Source organism: Chiloscyllium plagiosum, chromosome 3, assembly GCF_004010195.1.
Source record: "Chiloscyllium plagiosum isolate BGI_BamShark_2017 chromosome 3, ASM401019v2, whole genome shotgun sequence".
Taxonomy (NCBI): domain Eukaryota; kingdom Metazoa; phylum Chordata; class Chondrichthyes; order Orectolobiformes; family Hemiscylliidae; genus Chiloscyllium; species Chiloscyllium plagiosum.
In genome coordinates, this window is record NC_057712.1 from 94,564,594 (window position 1) to 94,584,850 (window position 20,257).

Consider the following 20,257-nt stretch of genomic DNA (forward strand, 5'->3'; position numbering starts at 1 on the left):
AATGTGTGTCCTGGTGGCTAATATAAAGAATGCAGTATATTAATTTGGCGCACATTTAGATACAATGTAATTGACGAAATGTAAAGCTGTCAGTAAAGCAAATACACTCATTGCAGTAATTGCTGGGGGTCCAACAGATGTAGTTCAACCTTTGGATGTGTGCCTCAACAAGACGATCAAGGATCATGTTCACGCCAAATAGAATAGACAGATGGTTGCTCCAGATAAACCATCACAAGAGTGGAAACATGCACACTATTATCTTGGGAAGTTTTGTCCTCATCTTGTGGGATGCTGTTTGTCTGCAAAGGGCAAAGAGATCATTCAAAAATGTGAAATTTTCAATGGATGGAGGGAAGAATGACGTGTTGTGGAAGGATGATACCAAAATCTGATCCAGAATACGATCTCTTCAATAATGCCATAGCTAAGGTGACTCAGAATGAACCTGATGACCACTCCACCCCAAATGCCAAAGACAGAATATGACAGGTTATAAAATGCTTGTACTGTAGCTAAAGGAATCTTTGTACAATTAATTTATAAGCTATGTAACATTAACTTATGAATTTCTCCCCCCCCATTTTAAAATAGTGACATTATGGAAATAAGCACTTTGAAATCTATAGTAACCATCTGCTTTGTCACAAACTTTAAATTTGCCTATACTCATTTATCTCCTTCTTTTAGAACAATGTACTGGTACTTACATTTATCAAAATCATAGAGAGCTCATTACGTAAGGTAAGTACTAAAAAGATATGCCTTCACTAAAACTGAAGATCAGTGAACCACTTTGAAGTTTCCATATTAAAAATGTTAACTAAATATAATAGAAAAGATTAACCTACTGCTTATTAATTAATTTAGCAACAATTTAGCTATGTCCAACATAGATAGCATCACAGTCTATTGCAAAAATATAACAATGCAGAAGTGATGACACAAACAGATGAACTTACTCCAACATCTCTTTTATAGATCACATTTGTTCCTTCCAGTGCAATCTTCCGGAGATTTAAATGACATCTTGTTTTAAAGACACAGACTACGTTTGTTATCAAAATATCCAGTGCAATATCATTGTCGGGTTCCATGGGTATGGCTTGTTATCCAACTGATCAACAGACAGCATACCATCTAGATAGTGCTATACTAGATTAGAAGAAAAAAACGTTAACTTAACATGTGGTGCTCTCAATACAATAATAATCTACTGCTGGAGTGTCTTATTAAAATATCATCCATGAAACAAGTCAGTAAAATTTACATGCTACAACAAGGAAGTCACATTTTGCTAAGTATAATACTGCAAAGGATGTAATACTGCACAGACCCATAAATTAGTCACAATTTTTTGGTTATGCTTGACAGTTAGGAATCTAAAGTACTTACCATAGCCAGCTGGGCAGCCAATTCTAGAGTCTGAGTAAAGGCAGATATAAACAAAGTCTAGCAGAAAGGACACCAGTGAACCTTTAAGCGGAATAAAAATAGTATCTCAGTTTTAATATCAGCTTGTTTTATAGCTTAATGCTCTTGAAACTGCTATATGTAATAATAACCACAAAAAAGAAACTGGCGTTCAAAAAACCCGATATATTCACAGAATAACTGTAATGGATGTTCTGCTCCTCAATATTAAAAGCAAAACTTGGGCATACGTTAAAAAGGAAATGACCTAAATATAATGTTTGCGACAAATTAATATTTAAGTTTGTTCTTTTTTCATGCTCAATATCACAACTTAATTAGGAAGCATTTGCTGACAACAGAGGCCATTATTCCACATCACAAGCCATCATAAAATGGATAAATGTAGAAGATCTCAGTGAGACAACTAAAACAGCCAATGTATCTAACTCACCGTTACTCAGAACAAAAGCAATCACCAGATTTCTCAGCCACAGAAAAACTATATACTGCAACATGTAAATTTAACACAAGTAGTGAAAAGATTTACATTGATGCACCTTAAACTATAACCCTTAAAAATATGCAAATCATAATTAAAACAGACAAAAGACAATGATTTTACATATAAACTATGAGTGGAAAAAAGTGAACAAAATTCCAAAGATCAAAAGTCCAAACCAGAAGATGAAACTTATTTTCACTCAGTTCTTTTGATTTTTGCAATTATGAATGGTATCCAAGTAACAGAATACCTAAGCTGCAAAATGCTAAAATATGTTCCCAGCCAACCAATCCTGAAGTGGATGTAGCTGAAAGCTCTTGGGGGAGGATGCTAGGAGTTGATACTGTGCATGATGGAAATGTGCTCCGAAGTGTTTATTTTGAATAGTCAATGTCTTCATCGTGAAGAACTTATAGTCCTAAGTGTGGTGGTTACAGGTTTGTTCAACAGACCGTGGGTCTTGTTTAAAAGTATTTTGAAGTGTACAGTATTTAGAAGGACTCTTTGTAAGGCGACGATTACTCTTCAACTTGATGGGTGACAGGCAGGCCATAAATCTTCATTTGTTAGAATTCTATTTTAAGGAATTTTGATTTTCTACATTTCTCTCACAAGGAGGGAAAGGGGTGAAAGGGGGAGGAGCAGGAAGAGAGATGGATGGTTTCTATCTGCAGGCTCTGCATGTTTTTTTCTCTGATGCTCCTAGCACGTATAACTTTTAACATGCTGCAGTTCAATTCGAAGGTTGTTGTCAGGCAGAAGCTTTAACTTAAATGATTCTCAGTGCTGCTCAGTCTCAAGTTCTCCTGCTTACTGCTTCAAAAAGCATAGCTTGACTCTTTGCAACACTTAGTCAAATTGCAAAACTCACCTGGTTTTTCAGTTATAGTATTTCAACTTCTATTCCAGTTCACAGTTCCAAACAGATGTGGTGTCTAACACTTAAACATAGATAAAAGTGTAACAGGAAAAATATTTATAGTTTATGGCAAATTGCTTTCAATGTTCAAATGTCAAAGAACTAGTGCATATTTTTGTCAATGTTAGTTTTCTTTAAGCTTCAAAAAATATGGTTCAATATTTATTTTATTCATTAATGGGATGTGGGCATCATTGAATGGCCAGCATTTATTACCCATTTCTAACTGCCCTTAAGAATGTGCTGGTAAACTGACTTCTTGAACCAATGCAGTTCATTTTGTGTAGGCGCACCCACAATGCTATTAAGGAGGGAATTCGAGGATTTTGACCCAACAATGAAGGAACAGCAATACACTTCCAGATCAGGAGTGGCTTGCAGGGGAACCACTCTGGGCAAATCTTTTGCCCATGCTCTTCTAGTTGGAGTTAGACCTGGGATTGGAAGGTGTTGCCCAAGGAGCTTTTGTGAATTTCTGCAGTGCATTTTGTAGATGGTACACACTGCTGCTATTTTCTGAGTGTCAGTGGTGAAGAGATTTCTTGTTTGTGGATGTTCTGACAATCAAGTGGACTGCTTCATCCTGGAATTTGTCAAGCTTCTCAAATACTGGGGAGCTGCACTCACCCAAGCAAGGAAGAATTCTATCATACTCTTGATGTGTACTTTGTAAACAGTGGGCAGACTTTGAGGAGTTATGACATGAGGTACTTGCTGAAGAATTCCTATCCTCTGATCAGCAATTGCAGCCACAGTACCTATACGATTGGTCCAGTTGAGTTTTTCGTCAACATTAAACCCCAGGATGTTTACAGTGAGAGATTAAATGATGGAAATACCAAGGGAATACGGTTGGATTATTTCTGATTACAGATGGTCATTGCCTGGTACTCGTGTGGCGCAAAAGGTTAATTGCTGCTTGTCAGCCCAAACCAGGATACTGTCTAGATCTTGCTGCATTTAAACATGTACTGCTGAAAAATGATGTATGGTGCTGAACAGTTTTTTGATGACTGCACATCACCACTTCTGACATTAGGATCAAGGGAAGATCACTGATGAAACAGTTGAAGATGGATAGGCCTATGACAGTACCCTGAGGAACTCATGTTGATATATTCTGTAACTTAGCTAACTAACCTCCAACAACCATAACCATCTTCCTTTGTGACAGGTATGACCCTAAGCAGAGAGATTTTGCCCCGATTATCAATGACTCCAATAATGCTGGGACTCCTGGATGCTTCACTGTCAAATGCGGCCTTGATGCCAAGAACAGTCACTCTCACCTCCCAGCTGGAGCTGAGCTCTTTTCTCTATTTTGAACCTGGACTGTAATGAAATCAGGAACTGAATGGCCTCTGGTGTTACCACAAACCCACAAGTTATTGCTTAGCAAATGCTGCTTGATAACACCATTAATTACCCCTTTAATCATCTTAGTGATGAGATGAACACTGTCCAGGTTAGATTAGTATTGCATGTGTGTGTCCTAGACACATCTGGGAAAATCTCCACACTGTCAGACCGATACTCGTGATTTTAAAACCTTCTTTAAAAGCTCTTCTTAACCACCTCCTCTCCAAAGAGAACAGTCCCAACATCTTCAGTGTGTCCTCATAACTGAAATTTCACATTTTTGTAAATTGCTTCTGTGTTCTCTCCATTGCATTCTGACCTTTCCTATAATGTGTGACCCACAATGGTACTCAATACTTCAGCTGAGGTCTAACAAGTGTCTTGAACATTTTTGAAAGTTCATCATCACCTCCCTGCTCTTGTATGTCATGTCCCTATTAATAGAGCTGAGAACACTGTCTGCTTTTGTCTTGATTTGGAGGTGTCGGTGTTGGACTGGGGTGTACAAAGTTAAAAATCACGCAAAACCAGGTTATAGTCCAACAGGTTTATTTGGATGCACTAGCTTTCAGAGCGCTGCTCCTTCATCAGGTGGTTGAAGGAGCAGCACTCTGAAAGCTAGTGCTTCCAAATAAACCTGTTGGACTATAACCTGATGTTGTGGGATTTTTGCCTCGTCACCTTCAATGATCTGTGCATACATATACACAGAGCCCTCCACTCTGCACCCCCTCTAGAATTTTATATTGTCTTTGAATGTTTTTCTGATTAAAAAGTGCATCATCTCACACTTCTCTGCATGAACCTCATCTGCCGCCTATCTTCCCACTCCCACCAAGTTGTTAATGTCCTTTTGGAGTTTCACAATGCCCTCCTTACAATTCTTCCAAGTTTAGTGTCAGAACATGAGAAAAAATACAGTGTACTCCAAGTGGGATAATTCAATGCCCATTAACAGGTAACTCGACAGCACAACTACTGACTGAGTTTCTAGAGTTCTAAAGGTGGACTTTCAATCTGTAGCAGGTGATTAAGGAACCATCCAGAGGAAATAGACAGAAATGCCCTCATTGACACCAGGCTGCATGCTGCAAATGCATCTGTAAAAGTCCCATTTTCACATTGAAGATACCCTCCATGGTGATATGTGGCACTGTCACCATACTGGATGGGACAGGTATGGAACAGACCTAGCAACCCAAGAAATCCTTAAAGTGCTACGGATCATCAGCAGCAGAATTGTACTCCAACATAGTCTGCACACAATACCCAGCATACCACCCACTTTATCTTTAGTGTCTAGCCAAGGAAGCAATTCTGCAGGACAGCATACCACCAGCAGCACAAAATACACCCAAGAATGAGGTCAAGCTACTTACATGCCAAACGGCATAAGCAGCAATACAGGGTTAAACGATTCCAAAACCATAGATCAAATCTAAGTTTAGAGATGGGAAAATTTACAGTAATGAACATAGAAATTGCTTAGAAACTAAACAATTAGTTTGTTTCTCTTCATGGAAAAGTATACAGAACATCTCCTAGAAAGATGAAGGAACCAAATTACTTGTGAAATTGAGAACTAAAATACATTATGAATACAGTTGTACTGGAAAAATTAACTGGATTCAAAACTGAAAAATCCCCTGAACAAGATGGGCAATAACATACCATTGAGAGTGTTTAATGAGATGGTTCTGAAATAGTGGATACATTACTGAATATCTTGCAAAATTTCACAAATTCTGGAAAGCTTCCTGCACACTAGAAAGTAGCAAATTTAATAAAGGAGGAAGAGGGAGAATAGGAAACTGCAGGCCTGTTAGTTTGATATTGGTAGCAGGAATGTTAGAATGTATTATAAAGAATGCCTTAACTGGACATTTTTAACATGATGGTTAACTGGGCACAGTCAACATGGATTTATGATAGAGAAATTATGTTTGATAAAATTTGTTGGAGCTTTGAGGATGCTATTTGTCACACATAAAAAAGAGAACCAGAGAGTCTAGGCCCAGAGACAATTTTTTTGAAAATGTATTCACATTCACATTCATGGTCAATGGCCCATCCCTAACTGCCCCTGAAAAGATGGTGGCGAGTACCTTTCTTGCACTACTACAGTCCCTTTAATGTAGGTATATCCGTAGTGCTGTAGGAAAATGAGTTCCAGAATTTTTGATCCAACAAGTGTGATGGAACAGAGTGATAGTTCCAAGTCATAATTATGTGGAGCTTGGAGGGGAATTTGCAAGTGGTGTTATTTAAAGATATTGAGTGAGAGAGATATGCAGCACGGAAACAGACCTTTTGGTCCAACTCGCCTATACTGTCCAGATATCCTATATATGGGCGGCACGGTGGCACAGTGGTTAGCACTGCTGCCTCGCAGCGCCAGAGACCCGGGTTCAATTCCCGCCTCAGGCGACTGACTGTGTGGAGTTTGCACGTTCTCCCCGTGTCTGCGTGGGTTTCCTCCGGGTGCTCCGGTTTCCTCCCACAGTCCAAAGATGTGCAGGTCAGGTGAATTGGCCATGCTAAATTGCCCGTAGTGTTAGGTAAGGGGTAAATGTAGGGGTATGGGTGGGTTACGCTTCGGCGGGTCGGTGTGGACTTGTTGGGCCGAAGGGCCTGTTTCCACACTGTAAAGTAATCTAATCTAAAATCTAATAAATCTAGTCCCATTTGCCAGTTTTTGGCCCATATCTCTTTCTATTCATATACCCATCCAGATGCCTTTTAAATGTTGTAATTGTACCAGCCTCCACCACTTCCTCTGGCAGCTCATTCCATACAGATACCACCCTCTGCATAAAAAAGTTGCCCCTTAGGTCCCTTTTCTATCTTTCCCCTCTCACCTAAACCTCTGCCCTCGTGTTTTGGACTCCCCTATACAGAGAAAAAGACGTTGCATATTTAACCGATCCATGCTCCACATGATTTTATAATGCTGTATAAGATCACCTCTCAGCTTCTGACGCTCAAGGGAAAGTTGCCCCAGCCTATTCAGCTTCTCCCTATACATCAAGCCCTCCAACCCTGGCAACATCTTCGTAAATCTTTGCTGAACCTTTCTAAGTTTCACAATATGTATTCTATAGGAGGGAGACCAAGATTACTCCAGAAGTGGCCTAACCAATGTCCTGTACAGCCACAACATGACCTCCCAACTCCTATACTTCTTCACTATCCTATCTAACTGTGACTCCACTTCCAAGGAGTATGAACCTGCACTCCAAGATCTCTTTGTTCAGCAATACTCCCTAGGACCTTACTATTAAGTGTACAAGTCCTGCCCTGATTTGCCTTTCCAAAATGCAGCACCTCACAGCCCTTATTATTCAAGGCGTAGAGGTCACTGGTTTGGAGGTGGTGTCAACTGAACTTTGGCAAATTCTGAATTTTGAATCCTTTGGAACTCTCTACCCTAGAGGACTGTAGAAGCTGAATTATTGAGCATGTTAAAAATAGAAATCAATATATTTCTGCAGCCTAATGACATCGAGATGTCGTCACGACATGGAGATAATGTGGCAAAGTGGCACTGAGGCAGATGATTAGCTATGATCCAGATGAATGTTGGAGCAATCTTGACAGGCTGCTATCCCTCTTCCAGTGTTGTAGCACTGTATTTTGGTATATCAAATAACTGAGTTAGAAACAAATTCATTCACTGTACTGATATAAATCAATCCCAGCTAAGCTTCTTGATTAACAAATCTGTTCAACTTTCTGAAATAAAGAATGTCTTGGCCCCAGCCTATGGGAGGGCAAAATATTAGCTGTAAAGGGCAATTTAAAATTGAAATTTCAGCTCAATCCACTTGAAGGTTCGTAAACAGAATGAGTTTTTTAAAGTACAGGAATATTAGCAAAGCTGCAAACAATATATGTAATCAGAGAAGACTTAAAAATACACCATGTCCTACTGGTACAAACATGGACTTGGGATAACTTAAAAAGGAGATAAATTTCTTACATATCTTCCAGATGTAAAGAATATAAATCAAGCAAATCTTTGAGATCACCATTGCAAGAAACATTTCCATTTTTCAGTAGTCATTAAATCAATGTTCCTATGAAAAATATATTTAAAATCTTATATCTATAAAGTTTACATTTGTCTACAAATTTACTTGTTTTCACATTTCTGCATTGACTTTTTTTTCCCCCATTTAAAACCTTTGTCTGCATGTATAATGAAAATTGCTCAATTAAATATTTTCCCACTATTCTTTCATTGGTTGTCCACATTTCTAGTAAGCTAACATTTATTGGTCGAAAAGTGTGGCGCTGGAAAAGTACAGCAGATCAGGCAGCATCCGAGGATCAGGAGAAATGACGTTTCGGACATAGGCCCTTCATTGGGAATGTTATCACATTCCCGATGAAAGGCCCATACCCAAAACATTGACTCTCCTGCTCCTCAGATGCTGCCTGACCTGCTGAGCTTTTCAAGCACCACACTTTTTGACTCTGATCCCCAGCATCTGCAGTCCTCACTTTCTCCTAGCTAACATTTATTGCCCACCTTAATTATCCTGAGTGGTTCAATAGGTCATTTCAGAAAGTAATTAAGAGTCAAATCCACTTACATGGGTTTTCAGTCACATGTAGACCAGTATAGAGAAGGAAAGCTGTCATCCTTAAAGGGACACGAGTCAATCAGATGGTTGTGTTCTTACAACAACTGCAGGGTCACCATTACTGAGATTTTGAGGAGGTGAGCAATTCATCAATTACACTAACACCTTTCACTCTGACCTCAAATTCACCTGGACTATTTCAGACACCTCCCTCCCCTTCCTGGAGCTCTCCATCTGACTAACCATGCACATCTACTACAAGCTTTCCGACTCCCACCTCGACTACACCTCCTCCCACCCTAACTCCTGTAAAAACGCCATTCTTTATTTCCCAATTTCTCCACCTCCGCTGCAGCTATTCCCAGGATGACCAATTCCACCTGAGAAAATCCCAGATGGCCTCCTTTTTCCAAAGTCCTCACTTTCTCCCTGCTGAAGGTTATGATTTGGTAATGCACCTGTTGCCCTTGTCCATCAAAGCATAGTAGAACACAGATTAGTGAGGTAATCCTAAAGAGGTTTTGGCAATTCATGAATAGCACAGATTATAGCCAGACCACACAGGCAACTGATGAACAGGTGCCAATCAAGTAGACCATACCTGGGAGATGTTGAGCTTTTCAGGTGTAATTACAGTTGCATCCACCCTGACAAGTCAAGAATACTCCATCACACGTCTGGCTTGCCTTGCGGGTGGTGGAGAGGATTTCCGGAGCCCAGCTTTTGACCTGGTGTAGCAGACATGAATTTTATGTCAGTTGTCAACTAATGTTCATGGTGTGAACTCGACAATGCTGATGCCATTGAATGTCGGTAAGTAGTTAGGTCCTTATGCTGGAAATGGTCACTGCCTGGTAATTCTGGTAAACCATTATTTAAGATTTAACAGCCCAAACCAGGGCTATCCAGATCTTACTGTTTGTAGGCAGGGACAATGGAATTATTGGAGGAATTGCAAATACAGCTGACTGCTAAGATGTCATCAGCAGGCAACCCCATTTCTATCTTTCTGATGAGGAAAGATCACCAATAAGGGCTGGGAACACAAATGATATCCTGGGGCTGAGGCAATGCTAGACCAATTAAAAGGAGACGATTAAGAACTGACTTAGAAGGGATTTAGAATTAGAAGGGTTGTGAAGTTTGGACAGAGAGTTTAAGGAGGATTGTCACAGTGTAAAATGGTGGGGGCTGAGGAAGATGACAAAACACTTGGCTGAGTACACTGCTTTGCTGTTTGCACAACCACTTTGGCACTATCACTGAACATAACTTTTAGATAGCTTGATACAAATATTTTAGAAGAACATTTTTGAAGTTATGACCTCAAAATGTCTTAAAGTTTATCATAGCGAATACTATTTTGGAAATGCATTTATTTATCATATTTATAATCATGCCACTAATCTCAAGGTGATTCAGAGACGTATAATCAGACAAAATTAGGTGCCAAAAAAACATTAAGACAGATGCCAAAGCAGAGGGGCATGAACACTCTGGTTCAGCCTCAACTGGAAGATTCCAACCAATTCTGAGCACCATGCTTTAGGAAGGACGTGAAGTCATTAGAGATGATGCAGAAAAAATTTACAACTATGATATCAAAAATAAGGGAATTCAGTTGAGTGGATAGTTTGGAGAAGGTTGACAGAAGATTTGACAAAGCTGCTCAAAACCATAATCAGACTGGATAGAGTGGGCAGGGAGATGTCCCTATTGGCAAAAGGACTGAGATGATGATTTAAGACAAATAGTAAAAGAACCCAGAGAAATTATGATTATTTTGTGCAGTAAGTGGTTAGGGCTTGGAATTCACTGATGGATAGTATGGTGGAAGCAGGTTCAATCATGGCTTTTAAAGGGACACTGGATGTTTATTTGAAGAGAAAAAATTTGAATGGCTACAAGCAATGTTTCTTTTTTTTTCTTCAGTGCGGACCTCCAAGGATCACATGTCGCTGCAACTCCAGAACTGGAAGTCAATGCAGTGAACAGTGTTGGCGCAGACACACATCTAACAGAGTTGTTCTTATAGATGGCAGACACACACAGATGGGCCAAATGCCCTCCTTCCATAATTCAACATTTTGGACTAGAAAGGAATACTTGGAAGGGTGGTACAACAGTTAACAAGGTGAGAGAGTTCCAGACTCGAGAAAATGTGTTTTGAAATGGAGAGAGATAACTTATTTTGAGAGAGGACTGTACCTATGCGGCTGGAACCATTTGCCAAATCAGCGAGCATGAAGAGTCCAAGAAAGAAGGGTAGACTGGTCAGTTTAAATAGGAGAAAGTGAGAACTGCAGAGTCGAGAGTGTGATGCTGGAAGGGCTTATGCCTGAAACGTCGATTCTCCTTTCCTTGGATGCTGCCCGACCTGCTATGCTTTTTCAGCACCATACTCTCGACTCTGGTCAGTTTAAGTGGCAAAGAGGAGAAGTCACCAAAAGGTGGGTCAGAGAGACAAGAATTTGAGATGAGAAACCATACACAAAGAAGTTAAGCTAGAGGCAAAACTGTATTGACAACAGTATAGGCACAACTATCAGAAAGGAGGAATGAAATTATTGGAGACAATTAAATAAATTTTCTCAATCTTAGTGCATGGTAAAACTTCAAACTCTATACATTTTGAAAGTGACAGCTGTTATTGGGGCGTAGTGTGGCATGATTGGGTCCATAGGGAAAAAAAGTAAGTGAAATGAGAAAGCAGTAAAAAAGCAGTGGTTAGGTACAACAGTCAAAAATAAACTTACAGGAACTTCAGATTACATGTACTACAAAGATGACAGATAAATGAGCAGTAAATGCAAAGAAAGAAATACAATGCATAGACAGGAACCATAAAAATTTTAAATAACTGACCAAATGAATTCTCTTTTTAATTAGTCAAATAATACATGCTTGCTACAAACGTAATCAGATCTTTCTGAACAGTATCTTGACATCTTTTAGTCAAAAATCTCACCTAAAAGATCACACTTCAAATCACACAGCACTCCCTATTTTGTAATGATGTGTCAACTTCAACTACATTCTCATGTTTCTGAAACCACCTTGAGTAAGAGACAGAAATGCTACTGTTGGGACACAGGTGAAACAAACATTTAGGCCACTAACCCCCACTACAATAGCTGCATCATTCAGCTCTCTGCTTTGCACAAAGAATTTAGAGACTGATCTGTGTTTTTTTTAAACTTTTATCTTTCTGGACTCACCCTTTATTACGAATCTGTGAGAATTTATTACAATTTTAATTCTTCTTGCATTTAGTAATTTAAAAACTCACTTTTTTAAAATTCAACACTAAAAATATTTGTTAAACATTCCCATCTGCTCTGCAGAAGTTTTTGGTGAGCCACCTACTTGAACTGCAACAAAACACGTGATGTGGCCGAGAAGTGAATTCCAGGTTTTGGCACACAAAGATCAATTTTAAACAAAAATTTAAATGAGAACACAAAGTGCGGGAGCTTCTCAGGAATTCTGGGAGCATCTGTGCACTGACAGTGAGTGAGCAAGAGTGAAAGAAGAAAAGGAGTCAAATCTCACTCTTCACATAGCTAATTCTTAAGAAGTTATGATAACTCGAAACTCAATGTTGCTCTCTCCACAGATGCTGCCACAATTACTTTCTGTTTGCAATTCAGATTTCCAGCATCTTCAATACTTTGATTTTACTTTAAACATCCATTCTAGGTGGCTCTTGCATGCTCACAGCCTTTTATATGGTTGTCTTGTAAATATTCTTAAAGGTTTTCATTGGGGCTCCTAAGCTTATGTCTAGGCATCCGCATGCTGCATTTATGATTCAACAGATTTTACCCCCTCCTCTTTCTTCAAATTTTGAAGTTCATCTTCCTCCTGAGGCAAAATGATCAAGATTCAATTGTTGGATGGAATTACCTGTGAAAACATGAGTGAACATTGCAAACTAAGACACTACTGCATAACTCAGGAAATTATATTTTAATTCTTCTGATAACATGTTCAGAAAATGGGGACAAAGAACATAATATATGCACAAACTATAAAATCATTTTTATATCAGGATTTGTCTACATTGTACGTGATTATATAAAATGACTCACCAGACTTCAAAATCCAGTATAGTTTTACCCTCCCAATGGTTGGCATTCTTTGTTTAGCAGCAGCCTTTTTCTCTTTTGAGGCACATCTCCACCCTGGCCTTCACTTCAGACCTGTACCATGAGTTACTTTTTAAAACCTGCCACGTTTTATAAGGCCATTCAGAAATTGCCTTAGATTTGTTAGTAATCCTGATGCGAAAGATGCAAGATGGATCTAATGGAGAAAAGATCAATCGTTGTTGCATTTTGTTGGGAATCCGGGAAAGTCTTTTTTCTTTAAATTATTGATCAAGAATATGGGTCTCTTTTTCTGTTGAAAGGTGGCCTTTAGCCCTACCTTTATGGTGATACACAGTTTCCTTCATGTTCATGCCACTTTACTACAAATTATTTCTTAAACATCAAATGAATAGCCAATTCCTCAGCTTGTTGAGAAGGTGCGGTGATAATCACAGAACTTTTTAACCTACATATTAACCAGAAAGTCAGATGAGCAAAAGGGGGCCTACACGAGGGTTTCATAGCAATTTTATTTGAGATTGTTACCTTTACTGCATTGATTAATCCTATCCTATTGCAAAATCACGTCAAAGTTAAGGTGTCCCTTGACAGCAGTGATCATAATTAGCTTGAATTTTAACTTCAGCTTGAGAATGAAGTAGATCTGAAACTACTTCTTAAAATGTGAGCAAATGGAATTATAAGGGCATAAAAGAGCTAAAATGAAGTGATAAACTAGTTTAAAGAATAGGTCAACAAGATACAGTGGCAGAAATGTCAGGCTATCCTTTTTATACTGCATGTTGTACTACCGTTGCAGTCTAACTAAAAAGTTTTGTCCATTATGTTTTTCCAACATAAACTCCCTACTCTTCTAACCTATGACACAGCTGATAAAAGGCAAGATAAAAGGCGTAAGCTTTCTTAATGAACCTATTAACCTGCTGCTTTCAGGAATCTATGGTCAAGCATTCAAAAGCTGTTCCTCTGAGCTGTCTAATATTCTATCATTCATTGGGTACTCCCTTGTTTTGTTATTTCCTCTAAAGTGCATCACCTCACAATTCCATTTGACACGAAGATACCCACTTGACCAATCTGTCTCACAAAATTATTTATTAGCCACCTTCTCCCTCAACTCCCATTCCCCTCTCCCCACAAATGATGCTTTCTTCTCATTTGCAAAATGCACCCTTGAAGTAACTGCAAGTTAGGAATTGAAAAGGAGGGAGAAATTCAAGAAAATTAGTATGGAGGGTGTTGTTGGGAGTGGAAGGTTTGAGCTATAGGCAGAGGCTGAATTGGCTGGGCCTTTTTTCCCTGGAGTGTCAGGTACTACAGGGTGACCTTCAAGGTCTATAAAGCCATGATGGGCATGGATAGGGTGCATAGCCTTTTCCCAGGGCGAGGAAGTCCACAACTAGAGAGCCTCGGTTTAAGGTGAGAGGGAAAAGATTTAAAAGGGACTGGAGGCATAACTTTTTCATGCAGAAGGTGGTGCGTGCATGGAATGAGCTGCTACAGCAAGCAGTGGAAACAAGTACATGAATAGGAAGGGTTTAGAGGGATATAGGCTAAATGCTGGCAAATGGGACTAGATCAGTTTTGGATATCTAGTCAGCATGGATGAGTTAGACCCAAGAGTCTTTCAGTGCTGTATAACTCTATGACTCAATGATAATTGTTGGAACTGCAAGATTACCAGTCTTCAGGTCCTAGTGGATTTCATCCTAGGGTTTTAAAAGTGGCTCACGTGATAATTGATGCAATGACTTTCATTTTCTAAAACTCATTTGTTTAGATTGAAAACTAGTTAATATAACTATACAAAAAAGGAGGGAGGGAGGAAGAAACTACAGGCCAGTTATCTTAACATCTGTTATAGGGAAAAATGTTAGAAGCTCTTATTAAAGATGTTATAACAGGGCACTTGCATTTCTGGTGATGTAAACATTCCAAAAATTTGATAGGAAATTTGCTTTCATGATCTGGTTAATAGTGGTACCTGTTTCAATGGTGCACTTAGTTTTAGCTATTGTCTCCACAGCAGATTTGTTCGTCCATTCTCACAGACTGACACTAACATCGAAATCTCTTGCTGCAAATATTTGATGAGTTAGCAAGTGTTAGGACTTCTGGCTTGAAATCTGCTTTGTACTTCAATATTTTTGCAAAGGAGCCATTTCTGTTGGTGCAGAGTAGACTGTACTTTCTTCTTAAACTCCCACCAGCTTCTTGGTAAAAAGACCAATATTGCCTGCTTGATATTTATGCTGACTTACAAGTTGAATAAAACTTGCATTACAGAGGTTAAAAAAAATTCAGGTCTCTTAATCAACATCTTCATCCAAATATTGGATGAGGAGACAAGACAAAATACAGTGGAATGTTCTATTGTTTTTACTCAGCAACTTAATCTAACTGCTTTAGTCTTCTGATAGAGGTGATGTCCATATAGATCCAGCACACACAACTGGCCTATTTAGATCCACCATTACTATAATCATACTTGACCAGCAAGTGGTTCAGGATTCAACTGGCCATGCTTTTTACATTCTGAAACATCAATTTATTATTTATATAATGCCTTCATCTTGGTCAACTTTCCTAAGACATCTCACCTGAGCATCAAATGAAATTTGATATTGGTCCACATAAGCAGATATTAAGGCAGATGACAAAAGACTTGATCAAATAGGTAGGTTTTAAGGAGCATTTCAAAAGACATTTTGGGCCAGGACAGCTGAAGTCATGCTGTTGGTGGAATGATTAATATCAGATTGCTCAAGAGGTCAGAAATGGACTGACCTTAACAGTGCTTAGGGTTGGATTAGAAGTGGGTGGTCAGTCAAGTGTGTGTTGGAATAATCAATTTTGGAGGTAACGAAGGCATGCATAAGGGTTTCACAGCAGGATGGGAAATCAGACAGAATTAAATTATGTTAAAGAGCTTGGAAAAGAGGCATCTTAGTAGAGTTGCAATGTGTTTGGCAAGTCTTCTCAGGATTAAATATCTAACTAATACTGCAAGCAATCTGATTCAGCATCAGAAAGATGCCAGAGAGGGATGGAGTCAGTGGCTTATAAACAGTATTTTTCAGTCAGCACCACAAATTCTATCAGGACTGATAAAAAGTAGCTTGGAGGACAGGATGATTGTAGGATGGCAGCAAGTGGTGGGCAGCGTTAAGTCTAGTCCAGCAGGGATGCACAGCAATTGAGAAGGGGGTAGGGGTTAGAACCGGATAACTAGCACTGGATATTTGACAAGCAGTCGGAAAATTTTGAAATAGTGGAGATTAAAAAGAAGAGATAATGGAGGGGAGCTCTTGTGTACACTGCTGTCAGGTGATGATGCTGGATTTCCAGACTTCGTTCATGAGGATGGGTTTGAAGATGACAGACAGGAGGGATTAAGGATTACTCCTTGGAGAATGGACATAACAGGTCTAAAGCAGTAAGAGGAACCAGTGCAGGCATTTCATTGGCTATACCTGGGACAGATAAGAATGGAATCAGATGAGTACGGTCCTATCCAGCTGAATAACGGTAGATGAATCAGAGGTGAATGATTAATTGCATCAAGTCTTGCAGACAGATGGAGGAGCTACATTTAGCACTACCCTGAAGGAGCGCTTTTCAGATCACAGCATCATCGGGCAAGAGACTGCATAGGAAGGGACAGCAGAGTAAATTTGCAGAGGTCATTTCGTAGTTAAGAGACCAACACTCATTTCCACAAGCAATATCATGAACCCTGTATGGTGTGTTCCTTCCCCAATGTCAAGGTAATAATGATCAATGAGAGTGTGCTGAATATTCAATATTCTACAGAGACATCTCAGTACCAACGACAATGAAAGAGCAGTTAATGAACTCCACTGGTTGATACAACATAGGAATATAAAGCTAGCACTATTTGAATTACTGAATTATGTTAATTACAGTAGGAAAAAGAAGATCAGTGTGTCACTTGAAGGATGATGCTCAGGGAAATGGTTCAGATTTTGGAGGAGTCCAGGCCTGTTCTGCAGCAGGAGTCACTTGATCAAAACAGAGAGAAGGACTTCTCTAAGGTGAGGATCAACATCCTCAAAACGAAGGTTCTCTCACAGTTGAGAAGCACTTCAATTTGACTACAAGGGGACTGGGAATCAGTACAAAGGATGAAGAGGATGCATAATGTGAGATTATAAGAGGACATATTCTCCTTCCATCTAATATGGTACTAATAAGGGCAACAACAAATATAAAAACAGATTTACAATGCATACATGTAAATTCATAGTGGGCAAGGAGGGCGAAAAATATCTTAAGTGTATTCTGGAGAGTTTCCTTGAACAGTATGTAATTTGCCACAATAGAAATTATTGGAAACATTTGTTATAGAACAATGAATGATCTTTAAGGAAAGGTATCTAGGGTTAAAGAGGCAAGCAAAGTGACCCAGATGAATTGCATCAAGGTTGCGAAAGGAAGCAGGGCTGGAAATAACAGAAAGCCCAGCCATAATCTTCCAATATTAACACAATACAGAGATGATACCAGAGGATTGGAAAGTATCAAATGTGTCATTTTTATTCAAGGAAATGTCAGGACAATCCGAGTAACAAATCAGTATAATCAGCAGTGAGAGTATGATCTAAGAAAGAATAATCGGGAGTGGGGGGAATCTGCTTAAAAAAGCATTTGGGAGAGGTTTGAATTAATTAAGGATAACCATGGCGGATTTGTAAAAGGCAGACCATAATTGTCAAATCAAATAGAAAGAGAGTCATAGAGACGTACAGTATGGAAACAGACCGTTCGGTCCAGCTCGTCCATGCTGACCAGATATCCCAAGCCAATCTAGTCTCAATTGCCAGCATCTGGCCTATATCCCTCCAAACCCTTTCTATTCATATACCCATCCAGATGCCTTTTAAATATTGCAATTGTACCAGCCTCCACCACTTCCTCTGGCAGCACATTCCATACACGTACCACCCTCTAAGTTAATTCTTAGGTCTCTTTTATATCTTTCCCTTCTCATCCGAAACCTATGCCCTCTGGTTCTGGACTCCCCGACCCCAGGGAAAACACTCATTTTTTATCCTATCCAGGACCCTCATGATTTTATAAACCTCTAAAGGATCACCCCTCAGCCTCCAATGCTCCAGGGAAAACAACCCTAGCCTACTCAACCTCTCCCTATAGCTCAAATCCTCCAACCCTGGCAATATCCTTGTAAATCTTTTCTGAACCGTTTCAAATTTCACAACATCTTTCTGATAGGAAGGAGACCAGAACTGCACGCAATATTCCAACAGTGGCCTAACCAATGCCCTGTACAGCCGCAACATGACCACCTAACTCCTGTACTCAATACTCTGACCAATAAAGGAAAGCACACCAAACGCCTTCTTTACTATCCTATCTACCTGTGACTCCACTTTCAAGGAGCTATCAACCTGCACTCCAAGGTCTCTTTGTTCAGCAACACTCCCTAGGACCTTACCATGAAGTGTATAAGTCCTGCTAAGATTTGCTTTCCCAAAATGCAGCACCTCACATTTATCTAAATCAAACTACACCTGCCACTTCTCAGCCCATTGGCCCATCTGATCAAGATCCTGTTGCAATCTGAGGTAACCTTCTTCGCTGTCCACTACACCTCCAATTTTGGTGTCATCAGCAAACTTACTAACTGTACCTATTAAGCTCACATCCAAATAATTTATATAAATGATGAAAAGTAGTGGACCCAGCACTGATCCTTGTGGCACTCCACTGGTCACAGGCCTCCAGTCTGAAAAACTACCCTCCACCACCACACTGTATTCTACCTTTCAGCCAGTTCTGTATCCAAATGGCTAGTTCTCCCTGTATTCCATGAGGGGAACCTTGTCACATGCCTTACTGAAGTCGATGTAGATCACATCGATCGCTCTGCCCTCATCAATCCTCATTGTTACTTAGAGTCATAGAGACGTACAGCATGGAAACAGACCCACTTCTTCAAAAAACTCAACCAAGTTTGTGAGACATGATTTCCCACGCATAAAGCCATGTTGGCTATCCCTAATCACTCCTTGCCTTTCCAAATACATGTATATCCTGTTCCTCAGGATCACCTCCAACAACTTGCCCACCATCGATGTCAGGCTCACTGGTCTATACTCCCTTGGCTTGTCCTCACCACATTTCTTAAACAGTGGCACCACTTTAGCCAACCTCCAGTCTTCTGGCACCTCACCTGTGACTATCGATGATACAAATATCTCAGTAAGAGACCCAGCAATCACTTCTCTAGCTTCCCACAGACTTCTAGGGTACACCTGATCAGGCCCAGGGGATTTTTCCACTTTTATGCTGATCTTTGAGGGGCCTGATTCTCTCCTTAGTTACCCTTTTGTCCTTAATGTATTTGTAAAAACCCTTTGGATGCTCCTTAACTCTATTTGCCAAAGCTGTCTCCTGTCCCCTTTTTGCCCTCCTGATTTCCCTCTTAAGTGTACTCCTACTCAACGTTTGTGCGAAGATTTGTAGCTCGGGTGTTCGTTGTTGTGGTTCTGTTCGCCGAGCTGGAAGTTTTTGTCTGAAACGTTTCGTCCCCTGGCTAGGCGACATCATCAGTGCTTGGGAGCCTCCTGCGAAGCCTTCCTACTACTTCGTTTATACTTTCTAAGGATTCACTCGATCTATCCTGTCTATACCTGACATATGTTTCCTTCTTTTTCTTAAAGCCCTCAATTTCTTTAGTCTCCAGCATTCCCTATACCTACCAGCCTTTTCTTTCACCCTAACAGGAATATACTTTCTCTGGATTCTAGTTATCTCATTTCTAAAGGCTTCCCATTTTCCAGCTGTCCCTTTATCTGTGAACATCTGCACCCAATCAGCTTTTGAAAGTTCTTGTCTAATACCGTCAAAATTGGCCTTTCTCCAATTTAGAACTTCAGCTTTTAGATCTGGTCTATCCTTTTCCATCATTATTTTAAAACTAATAGAATTACGGTCGCTGGTCCCAAAGTGACACCTCAGTCATCTGCCCTGCCTTATTTCCCAAGAGTAGGTTAAGTTTTGCACCTTCTCTAGTAGGCACACCCACATACAGAATCAGAAGGTTTTCTCGTACACACTTAAATTCCTCTCCATCTAAACCCTTAAGGTAAAAACAATGACTGCAGATGCTGGAAACCAGATTCTGGATTAGTGGTGCTGGAAAAGCACAGCAGTTCAGGCAGCATCCAAGGAGCAGTAAAATTGATGTTTCGGGCAAAAGATCTTCACATCAGGAATACAGGCAGAGTGCCTGAAGGGTGGAGAGATAAATGAGAGGAGGGTGAGGGTGGGGAGAAAGTAGCAGAGTATGATAGGTGAGTGGGGATGGGGATGAAGGTGA

At 39.8% G+C, this 20,257-nt stretch overlaps 1 protein-coding gene across 7 annotated transcripts in view; it reads right to left on the minus strand.

The window, feature by feature from the left end:
• tbpl1 (TBP-like 1) overlaps positions 1–20,257 on the minus strand; it is a 49,537-nt gene that overhangs the window by 24,279 nt on the left and 5,001 nt on the right. For 2 of the 7 annotated variants that reach the window (XM_043686376.1, XM_043686389.1), the window contains exons 2-6: positions 12,874–13,087; positions 12,608–12,688; positions 9,384–9,510; positions 1,396–1,476; positions 963–1,155 (exon numbers count right to left, since the gene is read on the minus strand). In XM_043686376.1, coding sequence (XP_043542311.1) covers positions 963–1,097 — 135 coding nt within the window. In that variant the 5' untranslated portion in view covers positions 1,098–1,155; positions 1,396–1,476; positions 9,384–9,510; positions 12,608–12,688; positions 12,874–13,087. Of the gene's footprint in view, positions 1–962; positions 1,156–1,395; positions 1,477–2,789; positions 2,889–9,383; positions 9,511–12,607; positions 12,689–12,873; positions 13,088–20,257 lie in introns of those variants that run through there. The other 5 variants (XM_043686383.1, XM_043686401.1, XM_043686394.1 and 2 more) reach the window with 5 other exon arrangements.